This window comes from Malania oleifera, chromosome 13 (genome assembly GCF_029873635.1).
Source record: "Malania oleifera isolate guangnan ecotype guangnan chromosome 13, ASM2987363v1, whole genome shotgun sequence".
NCBI lineage: Eukaryota > Viridiplantae > Streptophyta > Magnoliopsida > Santalales > Ximeniaceae > Malania > Malania oleifera.
The window spans coordinates 77,508,644-77,530,181 of NC_080429.1; the positions used below are offsets into that span (position 1 = coordinate 77,508,644).

A 21,538-nucleotide genomic window follows, 5' to 3' on the forward strand; every position below is an offset into this window, starting at 1 on the left:
ATGAGAAGGACTCAAACTGGATGAAGATGCAGGAGGACTAGATGAAGGAAATAAATTAAGATCGAAAAGGCTAGGAAGAGGAAAAGACCCATCAAGGTCGATAGAACTCAAGGAATCAGAATAGTACGGTATAAACTCAAAAAAGGTGACATCAGCAAAGGCAAAGAATTGATGTAAAGAAATCCTTTTTTAGTATAGGAAGAACCCAAAAAAATATGTTTGATAGCACGAGGATCCAATTTATCCCTTCCTGGATTTAACTGATGAACAAAGGACACAACCAAATCTATGAGGAAGGGAGAACAAAGGAGCCTAAGGGAAGATAATGGAATATGGCATTTTACCACCAAGGACAAAAGATGGCATTCTATTGATGAGAGAGCAAGCACTGAGAACAGCATCACTCAAAAAAACCTTTGGGGGCATTCATTTGATACAAAAGGAGTCCAAGTGACTTCAAGAATATCTCTATTTTTTCTCTCTGAAACTCCATTTTGTTGTGAAATGTGAGCACAAGATGACTGATGGATCATGCCAAAATTAGTCATATAGGTAATTAATTGAGTAGTGAAGTACTCTTTAGCATTATCACTACAAACTAGCATATCAATCTGAGTTCTATTTTGAGAATAAAAGGCATAAAAGATATTAAACAACTTAGAGCAAACTTTCATCAAATACAACCAAGTTATTTTGGAATAGTCATTGACAAAAGTGACAAAGTATCAAAACTCCAACGTTGACGTTACACGAATAGGACCCTATTAGAGGTTATATATGTCTTCTAGTATTATTATTATTGAGTGTGTTAGTATGTTTATTAAGTGAGAGTTAGTAAGGGTATTATTGTCATTAGAATGTATTTAATTTGTATTATAAATAGAAGAAGAGACCTATTTTCAATTTAGTTCATTCATTTTAATCAAATCTTTACATGGTATCTGAGCGTGATCCAACCTAAACCCTATTCCTTTCAGTCGTCACCTGAAAACACCATTCCCGCAGCTGTCCTTCCCAGATCCACCTCCATCCCATATTATTTCACAAAACCAACCATACACCCATAAACAGAAACCAACCCCCCCCCCCTCCAACGACCCACCCAAATCCCATCGCCAAAGGACACCCCACGCGCCACCCAAATGCCGGCATGGTCTACCCCATGCGTCGGCGCGTGACTAAAGTTTCAGCCACTTTTTTCTTTTTCTTTTTTTTTTTCCTCTGCCATGCTCTGATTCCTTCTTTAGACTATATAATCAAGCTGGTAGGCCAGTTTTTTGCTCAAAAATTCAACCTTTTTTAGACATGCACTCATGATGTTCCGTTGATTTTTGTTCAGGGTTTGTGAAGGCTTCTTTGTGAGTTTTTTGGAGCCATGGCAGCGTTTGTATGTTCAATTGTGAGGCTGTGGCAGCGCTATATCTGTCAGTGAGTTGTTCATCTCTATATGGTTGTGTTGATGCTTCACATAGTTTGTGATTGTCCCAATTATTGATTGTTCTTCTTGTTTTTGGTGTGCTTGCTGATTTGTGAGTGCTGCGGCAGTGCCATATCCATCAGTGAGTTGTTCACCTAGTCTGTCGTTGTGTTTTGGGAATGAGCGCAATATAATGGTCTTATACACTTCAACATTTTTATGAAATTCCCTAAAAAAAAAACCCCCATTACATCATCATTTAGAACATCCCTACTACCCTGGAAAAATCCAAAGTAAAACCATCGACCTGGAGCTTTATCCCTATTCATCTCCATCACTGCCTTTCTTATCTCTTCCATTCCAAACAGCCTCTCAAGCCAATTAGCAGACTCTTCCCCAATGGATTCCCAATCAAGCCCCTTCACCATCAGCCTATTCCCACAATCCTCAGAGTAAAAGGATTCTAAAAAACTTAGTAAACCCTTCCTTAATTTGCGACTAATCCCTCACCATCATACCTGAATCCAATTCCAATTCTTTAATCAAACACTTCCTTCTCCTCCCATTAGCAATATCCTTTGAAAATGGCAATATTATCCTTCTATATTTCCAATTTTGAATGCTTCCTCATTTCATTGCCTCAATAAGATGGTTCTTAAGGTTGATTCCTCCATAAGTGGTGACTAAGGTGATTGCCTTAATGGTGACGGAAGTTTTCCTTTCACGGTAAATTTTCTTTGGTACAAAGTAAAAAAAGTACATCTGGCATAGAAGACAATGGGTGGGATGCTAATTTGGGCATAGGAAGCTCTTCAAGAATCCTTAGAGGTTCACTTCACAAGTTTACCCTTATTTTCTTCCTTTAACAAAACTTCAATTGGGCAGAGGTAATCGTATTATGTTTGAGATGATGTTTGGGTGGTGCAGCTTTATCCTATTCCTTTGCTTAATTATATCATCTTTCTTCTCACTACAACAATTTGATCCTCTTATTACTTATTCTTGAAACGGATTCCTTTTCTTGAAACTTTCATTTTAGAAGGGATTTAAATGATAAAAAGTTGGAGGAGCTGTCTTCTTTGCACATTGTGCTAGAGGGTTGCCTTATTTGAAGGAGTAATGGCAGAGTTTGATCTTTGGATTCCTTGGGGCATTATTTATGTAAGCCTTTCTTCTTACCTTGTTAAGGATGATGAGAACTCTATCAGGGTATATGGAAAGGCTAAAGTTATAAGATATAATAAAGCTTCATCTCCCACTATGTGTCTCATGCGTGGGTGCGTCTCATTTGTTAATACACTGTTCATGTGCATTGGGCCTCGTAGAATACACTTCTTGAACTTCTTGATGAAGTGTGGGTTTGTACAAAGTTGGTGGAGGAGCTCTCTATTTCTCGTACTGATTTTGGGAAGGGTAAGGATGTTAAGAGGTCATGGAGGTGTGCTCTTGGTGCTGTGTTGTGGGGAATTTGGCTGTAATTGTGCGTTTTTCCAGAAAGAGATCGTCAATGGAGCTTCTCTGGGATGGTGTGGTTTCGGCTTCTTTTGGGCTTATAGAGCAGGTTGTTTTAACGTTAAGCTTTAAAGCTGCTGTTTTCAGGTCAACCGAGATTGATTGGATTTAGTAAGTTGATCTTGATTATTCTTTTCCCTGTTTTCATGAGTGAGGAATTCTTTCTCCATTATCGTATTTGTATCTACTTACTAATTTCAATAAATCCTCTTTTTCTACCAAAAAAAACAATGCAATAACACAGTAATTAAGGTTAACAGGTCCAAGATAAGAAAGAAAAGTAACCCTTATTCATAATGCTTATGAAATAAGCCACGCAATCCAATCGGTTAAAAAACTAGAGCCAATCGCCTAAAGAGAGTTTGTTGACATCTTACAACTTGTTAGATTTTAGTTACCTAAGTCACTCGCAGATACTGATTCACGGGTCAATAGCATACCAAATTGATGGCGGTTGGGATCCAAATCCCCAAAAGTAGTGACCCAGATTTGTCAACCATTTTCAAATAAAATATCATGTGCAAATATTCACAAATTTCAAAAATCATGCAAAAGAATTCACTACTGCAAAGCTGGCTAGGGAGAGAGAGAAGAGAGCTTCCTGTGGCTGCACAGCCTGCAACAAGTATGGGTGTAATCAGTTCTCCACAGTTCAATTTTGTACCAAACCGATGATCAAACCAAAATGCTAGGTTTATAGTTTTTCCAAACCGACACCGAACCACTAACCACAGTTCCATTTGAAGCATGAACACCAAATTATCAGTTCCAACAGTTCGGCCCTTTTTTTTTTCTTTTTTACTAAATAATCAATTTTTAATATTTGTAACTAAAATTTCTTTGGCCCTTGATCATTGTAGGATCAAGTTGAGACCCATGCAAGCACAGTTGAGCTCGCCCAAGCCCAACTACTAGGGGATGCTGAGAAGGGAGTGCAAGGTCGTCATTTTATAAAGGGAGAGTGCTCTCTAATTTTTTTCAGTTAGCTAATGTGGGACAATGGTGTGCTCTGCGCACTGCTACAAGAAAACCAGAAAAGACTCATCTCCATGTCCTGTTGTCGCACATCATTTTGAGAGAAGGAGATTGCCCTCTTCAACATCTATAAAATCTTCCATTCCCATTTAAATTGTTTAATTAAAATTTGATCTGGGTAAATCGAGGCATAGAATAAAATTTCTTATAAATATATTTTTTAAATATTTAAAAAAATTACAATAAATGTATTTATAATAAATACAAATTAATTAAGAAATATATATCATTATTTAAAATTTAAATAGTATTAATATTTTGGTTTCAGTTTTTCAGTATGGTTTAATTTAAAAACTGAAACTGAAATCGAAACTGATTTTTAAAAGGATGAAAACCTGAAACTGAAAACCGTAACCAAAAAAAAGAACTGAAATGTGAAATGATTCCATTTCAGTCTGGTTTTCAACCCTTGCAATGAGAGAGAGAATGGGGCTTCCTGCTGCTGCAAAACCAGCGACGACAGAAAGAAGATAGCTTCCTGCTGCTGCAAAGCCTGCGACAAGAGAGACAAGGGCTTCCTGCTGATAGGGTGGATTATATTAACAGATGGAAGGAGGGAGGGAAAGAGAGATGTTTGAGTGACCAAGGAGAGAAATCTGCCTGAGTGAATTTTATTTGAGTACAGCCGGGTAATTATTCTGAGTAAATTCAAAACATACTGTGATCCGACATAGCGTATCAACTATTTGATCCAAATAAGGGGATCATTTGTACCACGATCCAAAATGGCATACCAACTAAGCCTACCCCTCAAGAACAGCATACCTCTTAAGTACTTTACCCCATTCCCATACCATACCACAACCAAAAATGCACCATGCCCAACTAACAATGTGTTAGATATCATATATGTACTTTCTTTATAGCAGATATTGTATATGTATTTGCATCAAAGTCTTACATAATCACTATGTATATATATTCAGGTTTTGCCTCAGTAATCAGTGATACACATTTTCATTTTCTTTGATTCCCCCATGTGTCATATGATGTCAAAGCTGAAAGCGATTTTAATTGCTTCCGAGCTTTAACTTTGGTCAATTAGAGATTCATTTTTTATCTCTGCCACTAGACTCTACTAATTCATTTTCATATTTTTCCCACCAAGACTAAATTGATCACCTTAATTTTGCAAAATTTAGTGGCAAGAAGGCTTCAGGATCAAGGTTGATATTAGCCAAAGAAGAACCTGGCTAATCCACAACTGCAGTTTAATGCACATCTTCAAGAAGCTTTTAGATCTATATCCCAACGCTTGAGTCTTTATTTTAATAACAAATAAACAAAGAAATTTATTGAGATAAACAAAGGGGTGCACAGTAGGAGGAAGATACTCTCCTACAGAAAAAAAAAAAAGGGGGGGGGGGGGAGATGATAGAAGGTATATAAAACTAAAAATTAGTGGAGCAAAGTCCCCCTATCCCTTTGCACATTAACTAAAGGCACTCCCTTGAAAGCACCAAACTGATGCAAAAAACACAACTCTCTCTCACTTCAAAATTCAAGATTGAATTTTTTTCCAATTGGAGGAGATTAGATGTAGGACAAGAAGCTGGACCATGGATAGAGCCTTGTTGGAGACTAATTCAGATGAATTGGGTAAGGGATTGTTGGGTTTAGTTAATAGTTTGTTAGTTTAATTAGTATAGGATTATGTGCATTTGGGGGTTTGTTTGTAATATTTTTGTATTTAAGGGTCAGTTCTAATTTCACACATTCTTAGGGGTTTATATGTAATTCTTGTAATTTATGCTTTCTCATAAATAGGGTGTGAAAGCCATGTAAGAGTTAGTTTTTGATGAATTTGAATTGAGAATTGAACATTTGTTCTGTGTTCTTTCCCCAATTGTACCCCCTTCTTCCTCCTATCTTCTTCTTTCTTCCTTCTTCCTTCTTTCTTCTTGTTCTTCCCCTCCACTTATCTATACTTCTTCTAATTTCTCCCTCGGTAGCAATTCCATGACGCTCTCCGGCATCAGGGGTTCTGGGAGATAGCGTCTCTCTGTATCTTGGGGTGCCTTTTGGAGTGAAAGGAACAGGAGAGTCATTGATGAAATGGAGTCTACAATTGATGATTTGACTTTAAGACACTTGTTTCTTTGAGTTACTCGTAAGACCAATATAGACAGATTGTTTTGTAGACTTCTTCTTGATTTATGCTATTTTTTATTTGGTTTGTGCGCATCCCTGATGCCAGGGACACAGCCATGAGTTATGTCAAGCGCGGCCAAACATAAATACAAAGAAAGAGAAAATATGGGTACATTTTCAATTTGATGCTATAAAAAATAGTTCAAGAGCCAAAAATGGTTAAGGTGGATTTCTATATAGGGTTACTTCTCACAAACAATAATTATAATGTTTGTGATGTGCTTCAAATATTTGTACAAATTCTTTGTAATAATTTTTCACAGGTGTAACAGCAAGAATAGAAATTTTTTTTTAATCTCAAAAGAAGTATATTAACAGAGAAAGAATATGAAATACAAGATATTAAGGAATTTTCTGAAATAAATAAATAAATAAAATAAAAGACCCAGAGCAACTTTCTTCTTTTCTAGTAAGTTACTCAGCGACCATATAATGTTTCTCAGAGTCCACTAGTTAAACCATCAAAGCAGCCTTTAAATCCCCTTATTTAAAATCAAAACCATCAATGAGACTGCAACCAATTCTTTTTCATCTCCAAACTTCCTTTCCTACTCTTAAGCCTCTGCCTTTTAAAAATAAATAAATAACTCCTTAAGCTTCCACCTAGTAGCCCTGAAAACCATATTAGTCGAATGCCATAAACAATCGGCTACTTATCTGCAAAATTAACCCCTAACCATGCTTCACCTTCAGCAAGCCAAAGCCATAAACTTTAATAAAAATTAGCCAACCACTTAATGACTTTGGCTACAACTATTTTGAATGGTGTTTCCCTGCATCAAATGCAATTGATGTGTCTTCTTCTACGCAAAGGCCAAAAAAAAAAAAAAAGCAACGCCCAATGCACAAGGCTCCCATACCAGATCGGGGTCATGATGTATGCACCCTTACATCATGATGTTTGCAGCCTTACCTCCACATTTGGAAAGGTTATTTCCATGAGTTGAGCCTATGACCTTCATGTTTGAACATGACACTCTTAACATTGGGTCAAGCCTCACCCTCTAAAATGTTTACCTGCTGCACAAACTTCCCATGGCACATCGGGGGTAAGGAGAAGGCATGATCATGTCATTAAATTTCATCAAAATTACCAAAATCAAAATTTTGAATATCAAGAGGGGTCAAAACTGAAATTACTTTTGGTTTCTTTCTTGTAATTGTTAGGCCAAAATTCAAAAAATTTAGAACATTTTGGCAGTAAGTACAGAAATTTTGGACATTTATGCCAAAATTTCGGAGATCTCAACACTTTCAGAAATTTCCGTCAAAATTTTGTAATTTTAAATTGAAAACTGTAGCAAAACAAGGAACTTTAGGGCCTTTTTTCTTGCAATGGAGCTCCTTTTCTCCATTTTCATTCTTTCAACAAATTGTGACAAGTGAACCACCTCAAACTTTCATCAAAATTAAGCTTATAAAGCTTTATTCGACCTTGTTTAGGGGATTTTAGACTCAATTTGTCCCATGATGCTGATTATAAAGTCACTATTTATTTTTTAAAAGAAAAAGCACCAATGTTTGAGCTCATGAAACATACATTTTCAAAATGAGCCAAGTATTTTAAATGAATGGGAGATTAAGACAATATCATGATACATTATCCGATATTAAGTTTAATAATAAGCTGTTCAAATAATAAATAAGGTTATGTTTGGTTCGTGGAATGCCTATTCCTTTGAATAGATTATTCACAATAGGTTAGTTATAATTAGTTGTACAAGAAATTATGTTGTTACCATGAAGCAAATAATAATGGGAAATTTTTTATGAGTCTGTAACAAGGAATAGAGAATGAATAACTATTCCCAAATTTTATTATTGAAGTGACACCCTTTTTTATTACATGTTGAATGAAATAATAAGGTATATACAAGCAATAGCTATACCTCCATCTTACCATGCTCTTCATTCACCACCAACTCCTGTTAACCCCTTTTTTAAAAGAAAAATTAAGTTTCAAACACCCCTCGTAGTTGACAGCCTCACTTCTCTACAAATCATTCCCTTCTCTTAGTCAAAACTTCTCTGACCAGCTCAATTCCAATCACCTCTCTCAATCCACCCCCATATGCCTTCTTGGCCATCCACCACACCAAAGCACTAATTAGCCATTTGGTTCAAGGAATCTTTGAGGATTGCTAGGGATGCCAGCTTGGGAATCCCAGATGACCGCATTTGGCTCATCATGGGAATCACGGAAGTCATCTATTACCTGGTAATCCAACATTCCCATCATCCCATCAAATGCAGGAATGCGTAACCCACCTATTTCTTTGGTCTTCTGGATTCCCACGGGACAGGCACCCCATTCCAAAGTCAAGGATTTCCAGGCAGAAATTCCCTAAATCAACCACCTATTAAATATCTTAAATATATGCTTGGTGCAAGCTCCCAACCAACAATCTTATTCCCACATTTAACATTTAGTCATCTAACCAGCTCATCCTCTTCATTGATGCCACTTCTCCCTTTCAGGCACCCCATAAATACCTTTTTCTCAGCTAACATTTTTTTCTTGTAGCAATTCCTCCCATTGCAGCAGGCATCTGAGATCTCTCCACATATAGAAAAAAAGTGTTATTTCTTAAGAATGAAATGTCTCTGGAGGGAAAAAATAAATTACAGAAAGCTAAAGTGCATTCATTTTCAAACCCTCAATGTCAAGTAACAATCAGGATTAAATGGTTTTTAACCAATAACGTATTCTGCTGAGTCATTCAACCCCAAGCATACATAAATCAGCACTATATTACTTTTTTAGAAAATCAGCCATCCAAAAGCATTAAGAGAATTCTATACACCAGTATTTTGTTTGGATGTACTGATTAGAAATTACATTATAAAACCCAGAAGTTAAGAAAGGAGATAAAAGATCTCTAGTGAAAAAAGCAGCAAAGTATTACAACAAAGCAAGTAATATAAGTTAACAATGCAAAGTACCTGAAATTGTCCACTAGAATGGTCATCTCAAATACCAGCAAGGGAAGGAAAACAATCTTCAAGCTCACTGCAGCAAAACCATGAACTGTAGAAAGAGTATACATTTATTGTGTCAGAATAGACCAATACTTGCCACCATACAAGACTGACAGCCGCCTTATTTAGTGTTCTGCACCAACATGGTAAAAAGCTTACAAATGAAAAATAATGGTAATAAAAATTTTTGGGAAGGGTAAGGATACAGAGAGCCTGTGGAGGCGCACTATTTGTGCTGTTTAATGGGATTTTGGCTGGAAAGCAATGCTAGAAATTCTTCTGAAAAGAGAATGTCAAAGGATCTTCTTTGCTATAGTAGAGTATTGGGCTTCTCTTTGGACTTATAGACTTATAGTGCAGGCTGTTTTAAGGGCTGCTTTTCGGATGTCGATTGAGACTAGGTGGCTTTGTTAAGACTTAAGATTATGCTGGTTTTCTTTTTTCTCACTTCTTTTGTTTGAGTACTTCTTCTTCTCCGTTTTTTGTATTCTTTTTCTCCTTCCTATCTTCAATAGAACTTTTTCTATCAAAAAAGGAAGTCCTTTTCCACAAGTCACTAACATGCATTAATTATTAATTCCAACCAACTTTGAATGTCTAACTAGAATTCTTGTTCAAGAATAAAGATTGATACTAGATTTTGGGTGTAGGAAGCAAAATATTGCTCCAATCATGATATAACCTCCCTCCATCATTATCAACCCTGCACCTAGTCCCACATCCATTGACACCCACGATTTGTGATTATAAGCTTCAAAAACCAGAGGTACTTCAGAACAGAAAGCACAAAGATGCTGCCATCTTGCACGTGCACAAAGTATTTTAAAAAAAAAAAAAAACAATGAATATGCTAAAATGATTATGAGAGTTCTTCCATTTATCGTCCTACAATACAAGAATCAGACTGCATTTTATCTTGATAGTGATTAGGAGTGTAACTTGTACAGTTCAGCTCTAAAAATAAATTGGAACCAAACCAAACTACACTGGTTCCACAAAACTGGAACCAAAACTTACACAAACCATCCTTGGGACTGAACCAAACTGAAGTGAAGTACGCTGCTTCAGTTATTTCCTGGGTGAACTGAACTTTACGAATTAATAAAATTTAGATTGAAAACAGAAATGAAATTCCTCATTTATTCTAATTGTTGTGGATGAAAAAATCGCAAAACTTCAAGAAACCTTCAACAGTTACCAAACACAATGAATATTCAAGTTTTTTATCCAATCATGAACAATCAATTTTATATCCATTAATGTAGTCCTACTATAGCTACTTCTACCCATACTTGGCCACCTGGGCATATAACAGGCACAAAAGCCACCATATGCAGTCTCCTCAAGGACCTCATCAAATATCTAGCCACCTATTGTCTTGTATCTTGAATTACATGCAAGCAGAACATAGGCAAATTTACTTATTTTTGGAGTAGCTAATTATTAGATATCGAAAATTCTTCACATGCATATAGTCACATTCTCTGGAATGTATTATATTAGAACTCAAATCACCTTGCAAAAACAACTCTTAGATCACAAAAATAACTTAGTGTTAAATTCAAGCCTAAGAAACTCAACATCTATATTCAGCTTGCCAGCAACAAATATGAAAGAAAATAAAAAACATAACTATTGCTGTTGGTACCCAGAAAGAGGGAGAGAGAAAGCGAGAGAAGGAAAGCCAGGCAGGTGGTAGAAGATCCAACTATCTATACCAATAAGGCAATAACTTGTTGCAGATTAGGAGACTGATGAAGCTACTCTCTCCAGATCTTTGTGTGCTTTATTCCAACAATTCAGAAATCTGCATCCCATTTTTAATGCAGTGTGATTACACTTCAAGGTTGCGGAATAAGTCATTTGGCTTATTGGATGAGCATTGGGTTTGTCCAAAGACAGTGGAGGATTTTTTTGCAGTTTCTTTTGTCAGTCTTGGAAGGAGAAAGGAAAGGGCAGCACTTTGTAAATGTATTTTTCTTTGCACGATATAGGGGATATGGTTGGAAGTTCGAACATAATGTGCGAATTTTTTTGGGGAAAAAAGTTGACCTTTTTGGCAGGTTTGGGAGAAGATTCATCACATGGCAACACATTGGCGTGTTGACTATGGAAATTTTAAATGAGTGAGCTTTTCAGATATTCAGCATGATTGAATATATTGTGGTTTTTTTTTTTATCAGTAAATAGAAATTTGTATTAGCAAGGCATCAAGGGGATGCCATCCCCATGATACAAAACATCAACCACTTCGTAGAGTGTCGCAAACATCAAGGATTACATTATGATTAATACAATTGCCCACTAAGCCAGCTGGAAACAACAGCAAACCACTGCTCTTTGCAAATGATATTTGTGGGTTTGATATTGTGTGCTGGGAATTTTTTGTTTGTTTTTGTTCTCTTTCTTGTTCTATTTTCTGTATTTTATATCTGGTTTGTCCCAGATTTTGTTAGGGAGATGACTTATTCTCCTCGCTGTATATTCTTAATCTATTAATAAACTTCTTTTGCTATCAGGGAAAAAAAAAAAGGAGAAAAAAATCCAACTAACTTTTTTAAATAACAAAAGAAATAAATAAACAAAAGTGGAATGGCAAGAAAAAAAGAAATAAAAAAGCAAAAGCAGGCCATGGAACTGGAGTTCAAGCACCGATGGCAAGTACGCAACTAGGCATACAGCAGTAACATGCGGCTGCATGCTAGTGTGTGGTGACGCGTATAAGAGAAAGATTGGAAGATGGAAGATTGGAAATTTGGTGTTGAGAAAGGAATGGATATTGAACAATGAGAGAAAAATTTACAAGTTGGGTTTGTCGAGTTGGGTGTTGTGCGTTGGGAGCTTGAAAACTTTGTTGCAATTTATTTTTTGAGTTGATTTCATTTTTAATTTTTAATTCATATGTATTACCCAAATGCCGACAGTTAGGTGGTTTTGCATTGACATTTGAATCAAATTCCAACTCCTTCAAATTCAGATTTTACATAGGAATTTTTTCTTTTTTTGATAGAAAAATGAAGATATAATCATTGAAGAGGATTTTACATAGGAATTTCAATAACTTTATTCAGATTTGGTTTAGTTCAGATTATATTATATTATACACACACACACACACACACACACACACACACACACACATATATATATATATATATATATGTTTCTGTGTGTGTTCGTGGGTCTATGATAGTTCGGTTCACTTTAGTTCTATAAATGGTTCAGTTCTGTTATGGATCTATGACAGTTCAGTTCACTTTGGTTCTATAAATGGTCCGTTTCTGTTAATAATTGGTTTCGCTTCATTCTTTGATTTTTTCAATTCCCTGGTATATTAGTTATGGCTTTTGACAGAATAAATCCTTTTATTCTCGACATATTATACATCATTATGTTTGAAATTCTGTGTTTTACTATGACAAATTATTTCATGTTTGAATTTGAATTGATTGTTTGGTTTTTACTGATTTTTATAGACATGTTCATACAAGTTTCTTAGAAGTTCCAGACTTCAATAACTTTCAATTAAACGTGTCTCCAAGTTCCAATCTCAGCTACCACTTCATGCTTCCAGGTACTTGATCACATAAATGAGGAGAGCAACAGAAAGAAGCATACACAGATGTAAATCCCTTGTAAACTTGTGCAAACATAAGACTCATAAGAGTGTGCAGCGCCTGTACCATAAATGCTCTCGAGATAAATACAGAGGAGCAGTTCGAATGCAATTAGCAATGGTGTCGCAACAACAGCATGACACGGTGCCCACTGTCCAAGAAAGCAAAACTTCAGTAACGCTTAATTATTAAACTTAAACATGGATGTGAAATTCTTATGTCCACCAGAATAATGAAAATAACTTCTATCATGGACATGATCTCAACAAATACTGGAAGGCACCACACATACATGACGATTATGTGGAACTGATGGAGCAGGTAAAGAGAACCTTCCTCGTGCAACAACTGCATGAAATAACCAAAGCGGGAAAAAAATAATCCTGCATATCAAAGTCAACAATCATACCAGTAAAAATCATCATCAAATAAATAGCACCTGTAGAATTTGTTTTTGCAAGATTTTGATATTTCATGGTAAAAATGTGACTGTATCTGAGCATCCAAACCACAGTAAAATAAAAAATCAATTACAAATTAAAGCAACTTACAAAATATATATATATATATATAAAAATGTATCTCACTGACAGATTACATTTCTATTCATTCATGAACAGGTTATTAACAGCTTGTAACCTACTGATAGTTTAGCAAAATTTGCACACATAAACAAATACAACATAGCAATAAACTGATTATAAAGTTCACCTTTAATGACGTTAACCAACCTTCATATCTTTATTATTTTTCTACACCTGCAAACATATAAAAGAATGAAACAACAATGCAGTAGCTTCCCACTACCAAACAACGCTCTACTACCTAGCAGTTAACCACGCAACTCACAGACAAGAGTCCATAAAAGACCAGGACAACAATAAGGCCCATCCACCTACACCATAGTCAGACAGTGATCCTTCTTCCAATGTAAAATGTAATTTTTTTTTCTTTTATTAGTGGATCTCATTTTCTTACGCTTATTAATTTAGGCAGTGGCACAATCGCATTGGGTTCATAGATGCATTTCTTCCTATTCCCTCTAAGGTTTATGCAGGGGAAGTCTGGGAATTTTCAACGGAAGACCCACTACTAATGCTTCTATATTTTATTGTTGGGAGGAATCTTGTGAATAAGACAATTTCCATTCCAAGGGGTCAGCTCATTCATTGAAAACATAATTAGCTTGGTTGTTTGTATTTTTATTTGCTGTTTATTGTGTAGTTCTTTCTTTGGAGGAGGATTTCTTATCCTCTAATGTACTTTCATTTCTTTCTTTTCGATAAAAAGGGTAATGTGTGGCCTTGTTGCATGTGCCTATGCATGCATGTCAAAATCAAGAAAGGTGCAAGCATTGGGTTAAGGTTTAATAATAACAAAAAGCAGAGTGTAGGGATGAAGAAAGAGAAAGAGAAATGGAACGGCTACCATCGCTAGGGATACCAATCCTCAAAAGGCACATAACTTACTTCATTCTTTTTTTATTTTATTTTTTTATAGCAGAAGAAAATGACTTCCTTGAAGGAAGAATGTGAAAAATAAAAATAAGAATCCTCCTAAAAAAAACAGAAAAAATAAGAAGTACAAAAAACAAAGGAAAAAACATCAATCAAACCAACAAAGATAAGTCAATCACGTTAGATGTCAGAGAATCTTAGCCCTTTAAAGCACCCAGAAACCAACAAACTAGAGCAAAGCAAAGTAATTAATCTTATCCCATAAAAAAGAAATATTCAGCTACTTCCCACAAAATAAACATGCATTAAGCTCCTGTCATAAACCCCACAGCCCTGCCAGAAAGGCACATCTCCAATAATGCTATTGCATCCTTGATTCTACCAAAACCAGAAAAAGAGACAACCAACAAACCCTCCACCATGTCCAGGCAAAACCCACTTCATTCATAATCTACCTCTGCTAAAAATCGATTACATCCAGTTATGTATAGGAGTGTTACTCAGGGCTCAAGCACCTAGATGCCAGTTTTAAAAATTAAGTCTGGATGTTCTAGAAATATCTCCCTAAAATTTGACCTTAGCATACCCGCAAAAATTTAAAACTTTCTAAATATAAATAAATTATAACAATACCCCATAAGAATAGCCAATACAAAATTTCCAAAAATTCCTAATTATGGCTTTTTGGCTGGGACTTGCATCATCCACTGCTCTCCAGTTGGAAAAAATTCAGTCTCAAATATTGAAGTGCTCAGGGACAATAAGCCTTTCTTTTCAAATAACAAAAGAAGGTATCATTAATAGAAAGAGAATTTACAAGAGGGAGAATGATAAATCTCCGAAGACAACTTGAGACACTCCAAGACTAAACAAAAAACATGAAAAATGCCCAAGAAAAAATGTCATCCAGTCAACGTGCTCCTCCCATCTCTTTGCAGCTCTTGAAAGCTTGCCTCTTTAAAAAGTCCATACCCAACATGCCACAAAGAGGCCAAATACTAATTTTTTAACAAACCAACATCGGATTTAACTTTTTCCCCAGAAAATATCCAAGTATTATGTTCCATCCATAAACCCATAATATTGAGAAAAAGCTACACTTCCATAAAGTTGCCCTGTCCTTTCTTCTACCAAAACCTGCGAAGGATATTTCTAAAAATTCTTGCACTGAGGGAGGACAAACACAGCTTTCTCCCATAACGCCAAAAAGCATATTCCAAATACTCCAGGAAAATTCACATTGCCAAAGAAGGTGATAAGTTGTCTCAGAGTTCTTGTAACAGAGCACACATACATTGGGAGAAAGAGCCTAGGTCTCCTAATTTGCAACAAGTTATTGGTATTTATCTTATTAAGCACAACCAACCAAGTGAAAGCCTTTTGTTTTAGGGGAAACCTTTGCCTTCCAAATAGTAGAGTATAGAAAGAAAGACGAATTGGAACGAATCATATTCAAAAAAAAAATTACAAGAAAATACACTGGACTAGTCCAAAGACCAAGAACAAACGTCCCTCCCTGAATAAAGATTACTCCCTCTCAATAAAGGTAACAAAGATAACAATTCCACCATTTTCCTATTGTTTAGATGCCTCCTAAAATGAAGATTCCAATAAACAAAAGGACTGCTCAATTCACCAACAAAAAATGAAATGGTTTTATATTGTTCGGAACTTAGACGAAATAGATGAGGGAAAAAGGTAGAAAATGGTGCATTTCCCAGCCAATGGTCTTTCCAAAAATGAATATGAGAACCCCTCCCCACTTCAAGTTTAGTTTCAGGGGTGAAAGAAGGATAAATCTAACAAATGGATTTCAATAGACTCCCCAAAGAACATCATAAATTAGCATTGGTATCCCACCTGTTCTCATCCATCCCAAACTTACTTCTTATTACTTTATGGTAGAGGGAAGATTCTTCTAGAGGGAAGCACCATAGCCATTAAGCTGGAAGAGAAGTGTTTTTAGACACTAACATGGCAAGACCCAAACAAACACCCCCCCCCCTTCCTTTTTAGATCTACAAACCTCATTCCAACCCACTAAATGGTCCCTACAACTCCCGCTGCCGGACCACAAAAACTCACTCATGATCCTCTCAAACTTGTTAGCAATCCACACAAGACAGACAGGAAATATAACAGGATGCTAGCAAGACAAGCCTGAATCAAAGCAATTCTACACCCAAGAGAAAAGAAGACTCCATTCCAACCATCTAATCTCTTCGTCACCTTTTCCACTACCGGGTTCCAAAAATCTGCAGCTCTAGGGTTACCCCCCAAAGGGACACCTAAGCCGTAACTTTAAACTAGTAGTAACACCGACTTAGTCCTGTAAACAATGCATAAAGAAGACATCAAATTACATTCCTCCAATAGAGCAACATATTTAGTAAGGCTGATGAACTAAACAATCAGATGTTCTACAAAGTCTTGGATATCTGCATTTCGCCACTTCTTTGTAGCTTCAACATTAAAGAGTTGAGAAACCTTTTTACCACCAATCTCCCTTAGGATTGCAGACACATTTTTTTCTTTTTTTAATAAACAAAGAAATTTATTAGAAAAGAGCAGAATTTACAACAAAAAAGAAAAAGGGAAAAACAAGGAGGATAAAAAATCCTTCCTTTACATGAAAAGAAACCAGTTACAGAGATCACAGCCTAAACCAAAAAACCAAAATCAATGCAGCAAAGCCAACCAATCCTGCTACAGGTCTTCCAAAGAAACATGACGAAAAAAGTAATTCACGATAAACCACTCTACTTCAAAGAAGATTCTTAGAATTGTTTGGGACCAGTTATGGAGAAGTGCTTTTTTTCAAAAAAAAAAAAAAGGGCTGCATATTTAATAAGTTTTGATAATAAGAGTTAGACTGGAAAAGTGTTAAAAGTCATAAGTGGTGAGTTATGTTTAAAATAAGTGGTATTTGGATACACACTTTTTTATTATAGCATGCAATATGAATTAATATCGTTATATTTCATCAACAGAAAATATGCTATAGTATATAATTAAATAATATATGATTATTTTTAAATATATTGTAAATTAAAAATATTAATATTTTCTAATTAACAATTTAATCAATAATTATGTTAATTATTTTTAATTAACATTTAAATGTTTTTATTAAGTAAAAATAATAAATTATTATTATTTTTAATTAACAATAATCTAGTACTTACCGTATATTTATAACATATGATCATCATATTAATTTATGTTAAAATAATATTATCAATTAAATTAACATTTTAAATTTATTGAATATTAATTTTTTTTTTTAAATTTAACAGATGGTTTTTGTTCATTTCATAACTGAAATTTAATATTATTTTTTTTTTTTTAATTAATAGATTCTTCATTCCATGACCGACTTATGTTTCATTTCATCAATAATTAATATCTTATAACACATAATAAAATAATATATAACTATTTTGTAATATATTTTTTTAAATTACAAAATTACCACTAAAACTTATTATATTTACAAACCTAACCCCCTCCCAATGAACAATGCCATTTATTAAAACAAAAAAAACAAAAAAACAAAACCAAGCCTTAGTCCCACTAAGTGGGGTCGGCTATATGAATCATTTTCCGCCAATTTATGCGATCATGGACCATTTCTCCCAAAAAACTATCTTTCATTGCTTCTCAAAATTCACTTAAAGTTCTCAAGAAAGTGGTTCTAGTAAAGCACTTTTGCAACAAGTACTTGTTACAATACAAGCCAAAAAACACAACTTTTTTGTAAAAGTGTTTATTTTAAGTGGTAAGTGCTACAAGCACTTTTTCTAAGTGCTCCCAAACGGAGGCCGAATATTCTAGCATTCCTGTCCAACCAAACACACCAAGTAATAGCCATAACAGTGCATCGCCATAAAGCTTTTCAATCTTTTCCTTTACCAAAACCCCTAAATGTGGTGGTAAAAAACGTATTCAATGTGGAGTGACAAACGCAGTTCTCACTAAATATACCAAATAGCTTATTCCAAATAGCACCGTTGAGTCTCTCCAATCCCCGCACAAAGGACACAAATGTCCTGGTGACAAGGCCTAATTAGGTCTTCTCTTCTAAAGCAAATCATTGGTGTTTTTTATTATAAACAAAGATCAAAAAAAAAAAAGCTTTATGATTTGATAAAGCAAATCATTGATGTTGATTCTTTCAAGTATCACAATTCAAAAAAAAAATCTTCTATTTTTTTAGGAGCTCTAGCTTATCAAACCAAAGGATACAAAGCAAAAGGATCTGTAGTACAATCAAAAGTCAAGTAGGAGGAGAAGATTTACAAGAGAATAACCCAAAAGAAATTAAGATTCAAACCCTTTTTATCACTCCCCAATTGAACATGAAAAGAGTCAAGCAACCTGGTCAAGAAAGCCTACTCATTAATTTCTCTCATATTAAGACTTCTCCCAAAAATGGACCAAGAAAGCCCGACTTCTTGCAAAAGAAGAAAATCAAAAATATGGGTATCTTGAAGTTTAGATAACCAAAAAATGAGGGAATGTAACAGCCAAAGGCTCCTCCCTTACCCAATGATCCTCCCAAAAGCAAATACGCTCCATTACCCACTGTATATAGGACTTTAGGAAGGAGTTTCTTCATTGCTCTATGGCCTGGAGTTTCTAAAACAAGCTTTTTGATTTATTCCAAGAATGTTAGGTGGCAAAAGTTCTCCAGAGGCTTTCTTGGTGATTGATTTTAGAGGTTTCTTGGGAGGCATAAGGATTTGGCAAGATTATGGTAGTGTTCAGTTCCCTCCGTCTTTTAGGTACTTTGGATAGAAAGAAATACTCATTTCCTTGTGACTGCACTTTGCTCTTTTATCTGATTTACAGGATTGTCTTTTTTGCTTTACTGAGGGCTTTTTTTTTTTTTTTTTTTGAGCCATGTTGGCTTCTATGATCTTCAACATGATTAGGAGGTCTTGATCTTCTCTTATGCGTACTTGTCATTTTCTTTCTTTTTGTTTGTCTTTTTATGTTTTAAGAAGATTTCAAATCCTCCTCATATAATCTTTTTTTATCTTAATATAAGTTTCTTATTTCTTAAAAAAAAAATGCAAAATAGAACTTGGCTAACTTTAACTCATTATTCAACCTTATGTTCAAATAGAAGAAGTAATCCTTAAATATTCAACTGATTTTTAATATAATTATTGCTCCTTATACACCACATACAAGCAACGCTTTAAAATCCAGACCCGTGACCAACACCATAAAGGCATCCTGTTAATCGAATCAGTCAACCCTGTAAATCAAACTGCTGGTCCAATCAAAGAGATCAAGGCACACACACAAACACACAACAAAGAGGGTTTGATGATTAGGAGTTGAAAAAAGATTAAATAATTGTGAGAGGAGGCTTAATTCAATTAAAATTTACTTAGGGTTTAAAGAGTTCAAATTTTGATTAATTCATATATACTCCTGCATGCATGTGCATACACGTCTATATAGAAGCGGAGTTGATTGCTTATTCATAGTTTTTGTTCATTTAATATTTGCTTTCGCAGTGTGGTGTTTAAGGAAACTTGCTTTTCAGATGTTCAGCAGGATTGGCAGGTCTAGTTATCTTGATTGTCTTCTGCATTTTTTAGCCTTTTTCTTTCCTTAGGAGGATTTCTCATCTTTCTGTATGTCCATTCCTCTTCCTTCTAACACCTTTTTCTATCCTTTTTTTTGTTAAACAAAGAACTTTATTAGAAAAAATAGGGGAAGTACACAGCAAAAAGAAGAGAAAGAAAACAGGGAGAATAAGATATCCTCCAATATATATATATATGCACATACATATACATATGTGTGAATAGAAATTAATATATAATATATACACATATACTAATGTGTATGCGTAAATATAATTTGCCTTTGCAATTTTACGAACCTCTTCCTTTTTGCATATGGCATCGCCACTTGCCACTCCCTTTGGCAGCATCCACTAGTTTGCAACTTAATTTGAAAACCACACTTCTACCAAGACATTTTCGGATGCTAGCAAGTGCTTTTCCTTGTGTGAATCCTATTCAGTAGGAACTTGGTTTTCTTTTTCTGGGGGGCCCCCCCCCCCCCCCCCCCCTTTTTTGATAGAAAATAGGAACTCAAGTGGTTGATTTGCCTACACATCTTGCTTTATTTTTCCAACAACAAAATAAATCTATTAATGAGAATAAATAATCATAATGGAAGGTGGATAACAAATCCACCTTCCATACACACACACACAACATGCACACACACATAAAACACAAATTATCAAGGTTGTATTGGCAAGCCTTCTCCTTGTTGTGCATGAGGTTGAGTCTTCCATCCTCCCAATCAACAAAATGAAGCTGTTTTTTTTTTTTTTTTTTTTTTTAGGGGGTGGGAGATTGGATCAACCCTACCAATTCACAACATTTGGCTAGGTCAAGCTAAGTAACCGAGGTCTTGTCGGACTGACTCAAGTTCACATCATTTTTAGTTTCATACAATCACATTGACTAGTAAGGTGACTGGCTATGATCTGACCGAATGGACAAGCCAGCCCGGTTAGGCTTTTAAACCATGCATATAAGTAATCATTGATGTATTTTACTTACAATATTTTTTAGTTTTAGATCTTGCATTATTAAGTCATTAACAATTTCCAACTGTTACGGCTTGATATAAATTGTTGGCTCACAACCTAACAGCTTAAACTTTTAGGTAAAGTGGTAACCTAATTCCATTTTTGGAGGAGTTGCCCATTCCTACAACTAAGAGTGGTCCAATCAAAATTTTCATTATGTATTATCACCTAACTTTTTTATTTTTTGGGTTGAAGGATTCGAACCATATGAAAAATAAAGGTCAAACAGCCTCTTCTGTTGAATGGGCGTCACCTGCCCTCTTACCAGTATCAAATCAAGAGCCTTAACCTCTCTGAGTCTCTGTTCTCTAAGGATAAAAGGGAAAATGCTGATTATAGTCTATAAACCATGGCCCAGCCTGTAGCAAGCTATAATATTGATTTGAGCTTACTTTGGTTTTAAAAAAAAAAAATGGGAGAGAGAAGAAAAAGAAACGACAGACAGAAATTCATTGAACTAGTCAGTCCATGGCGTGAAACACCACCAAATCTGGTCAATTTCTTCTGTTGATCTCCTGGATGACAATTTCAACTTCTTTTCTATTAAAAGGTAGGTGCATATATCCAGACTAAATCTCCTGGATGACAATTTCAAGTTATAAAAAAGGGTACCCTCACTTTCACCCCGATATATCCAGATTGGGAGAGAAACTTGTAGTGTCATGCAACTTCTAATGATTTTTTTTGTGGGCACATTGCCCTATTAGCTATTGTTAAGGAGGAACATCGCTCCATTTAAAAGATAAGG

At 35.2% G+C, this 21,538-nt stretch overlaps 1 protein-coding gene across 3 annotated transcripts in view; it reads right to left on the reverse strand.

Annotated features, from left to right (window-relative positions):
- The window catches only part of LOC131146288 (uncharacterized), a 73,513-nt gene that overhangs the window by 50,950 nt on the left and 1,025 nt on the right, over nt 1–21,538 (reverse strand). For all 3 annotated transcript variants that reach the window (XM_058095770.1, XM_058095769.1, XM_058095771.1), the window contains exons 2-4: nt 13,004–13,094; nt 12,778–12,862; nt 9,059–9,143 (exon numbers count right to left, since the gene is read on the reverse strand). In XM_058095770.1, the coding sequence (XP_057951753.1) occupies nt 9,059–9,143; nt 12,778–12,862; nt 13,004–13,094 (261 nt within the window). The remainder of the gene's footprint in view (nt 1–9,058; nt 9,144–12,777; nt 12,863–13,003; nt 13,095–21,538) is intronic.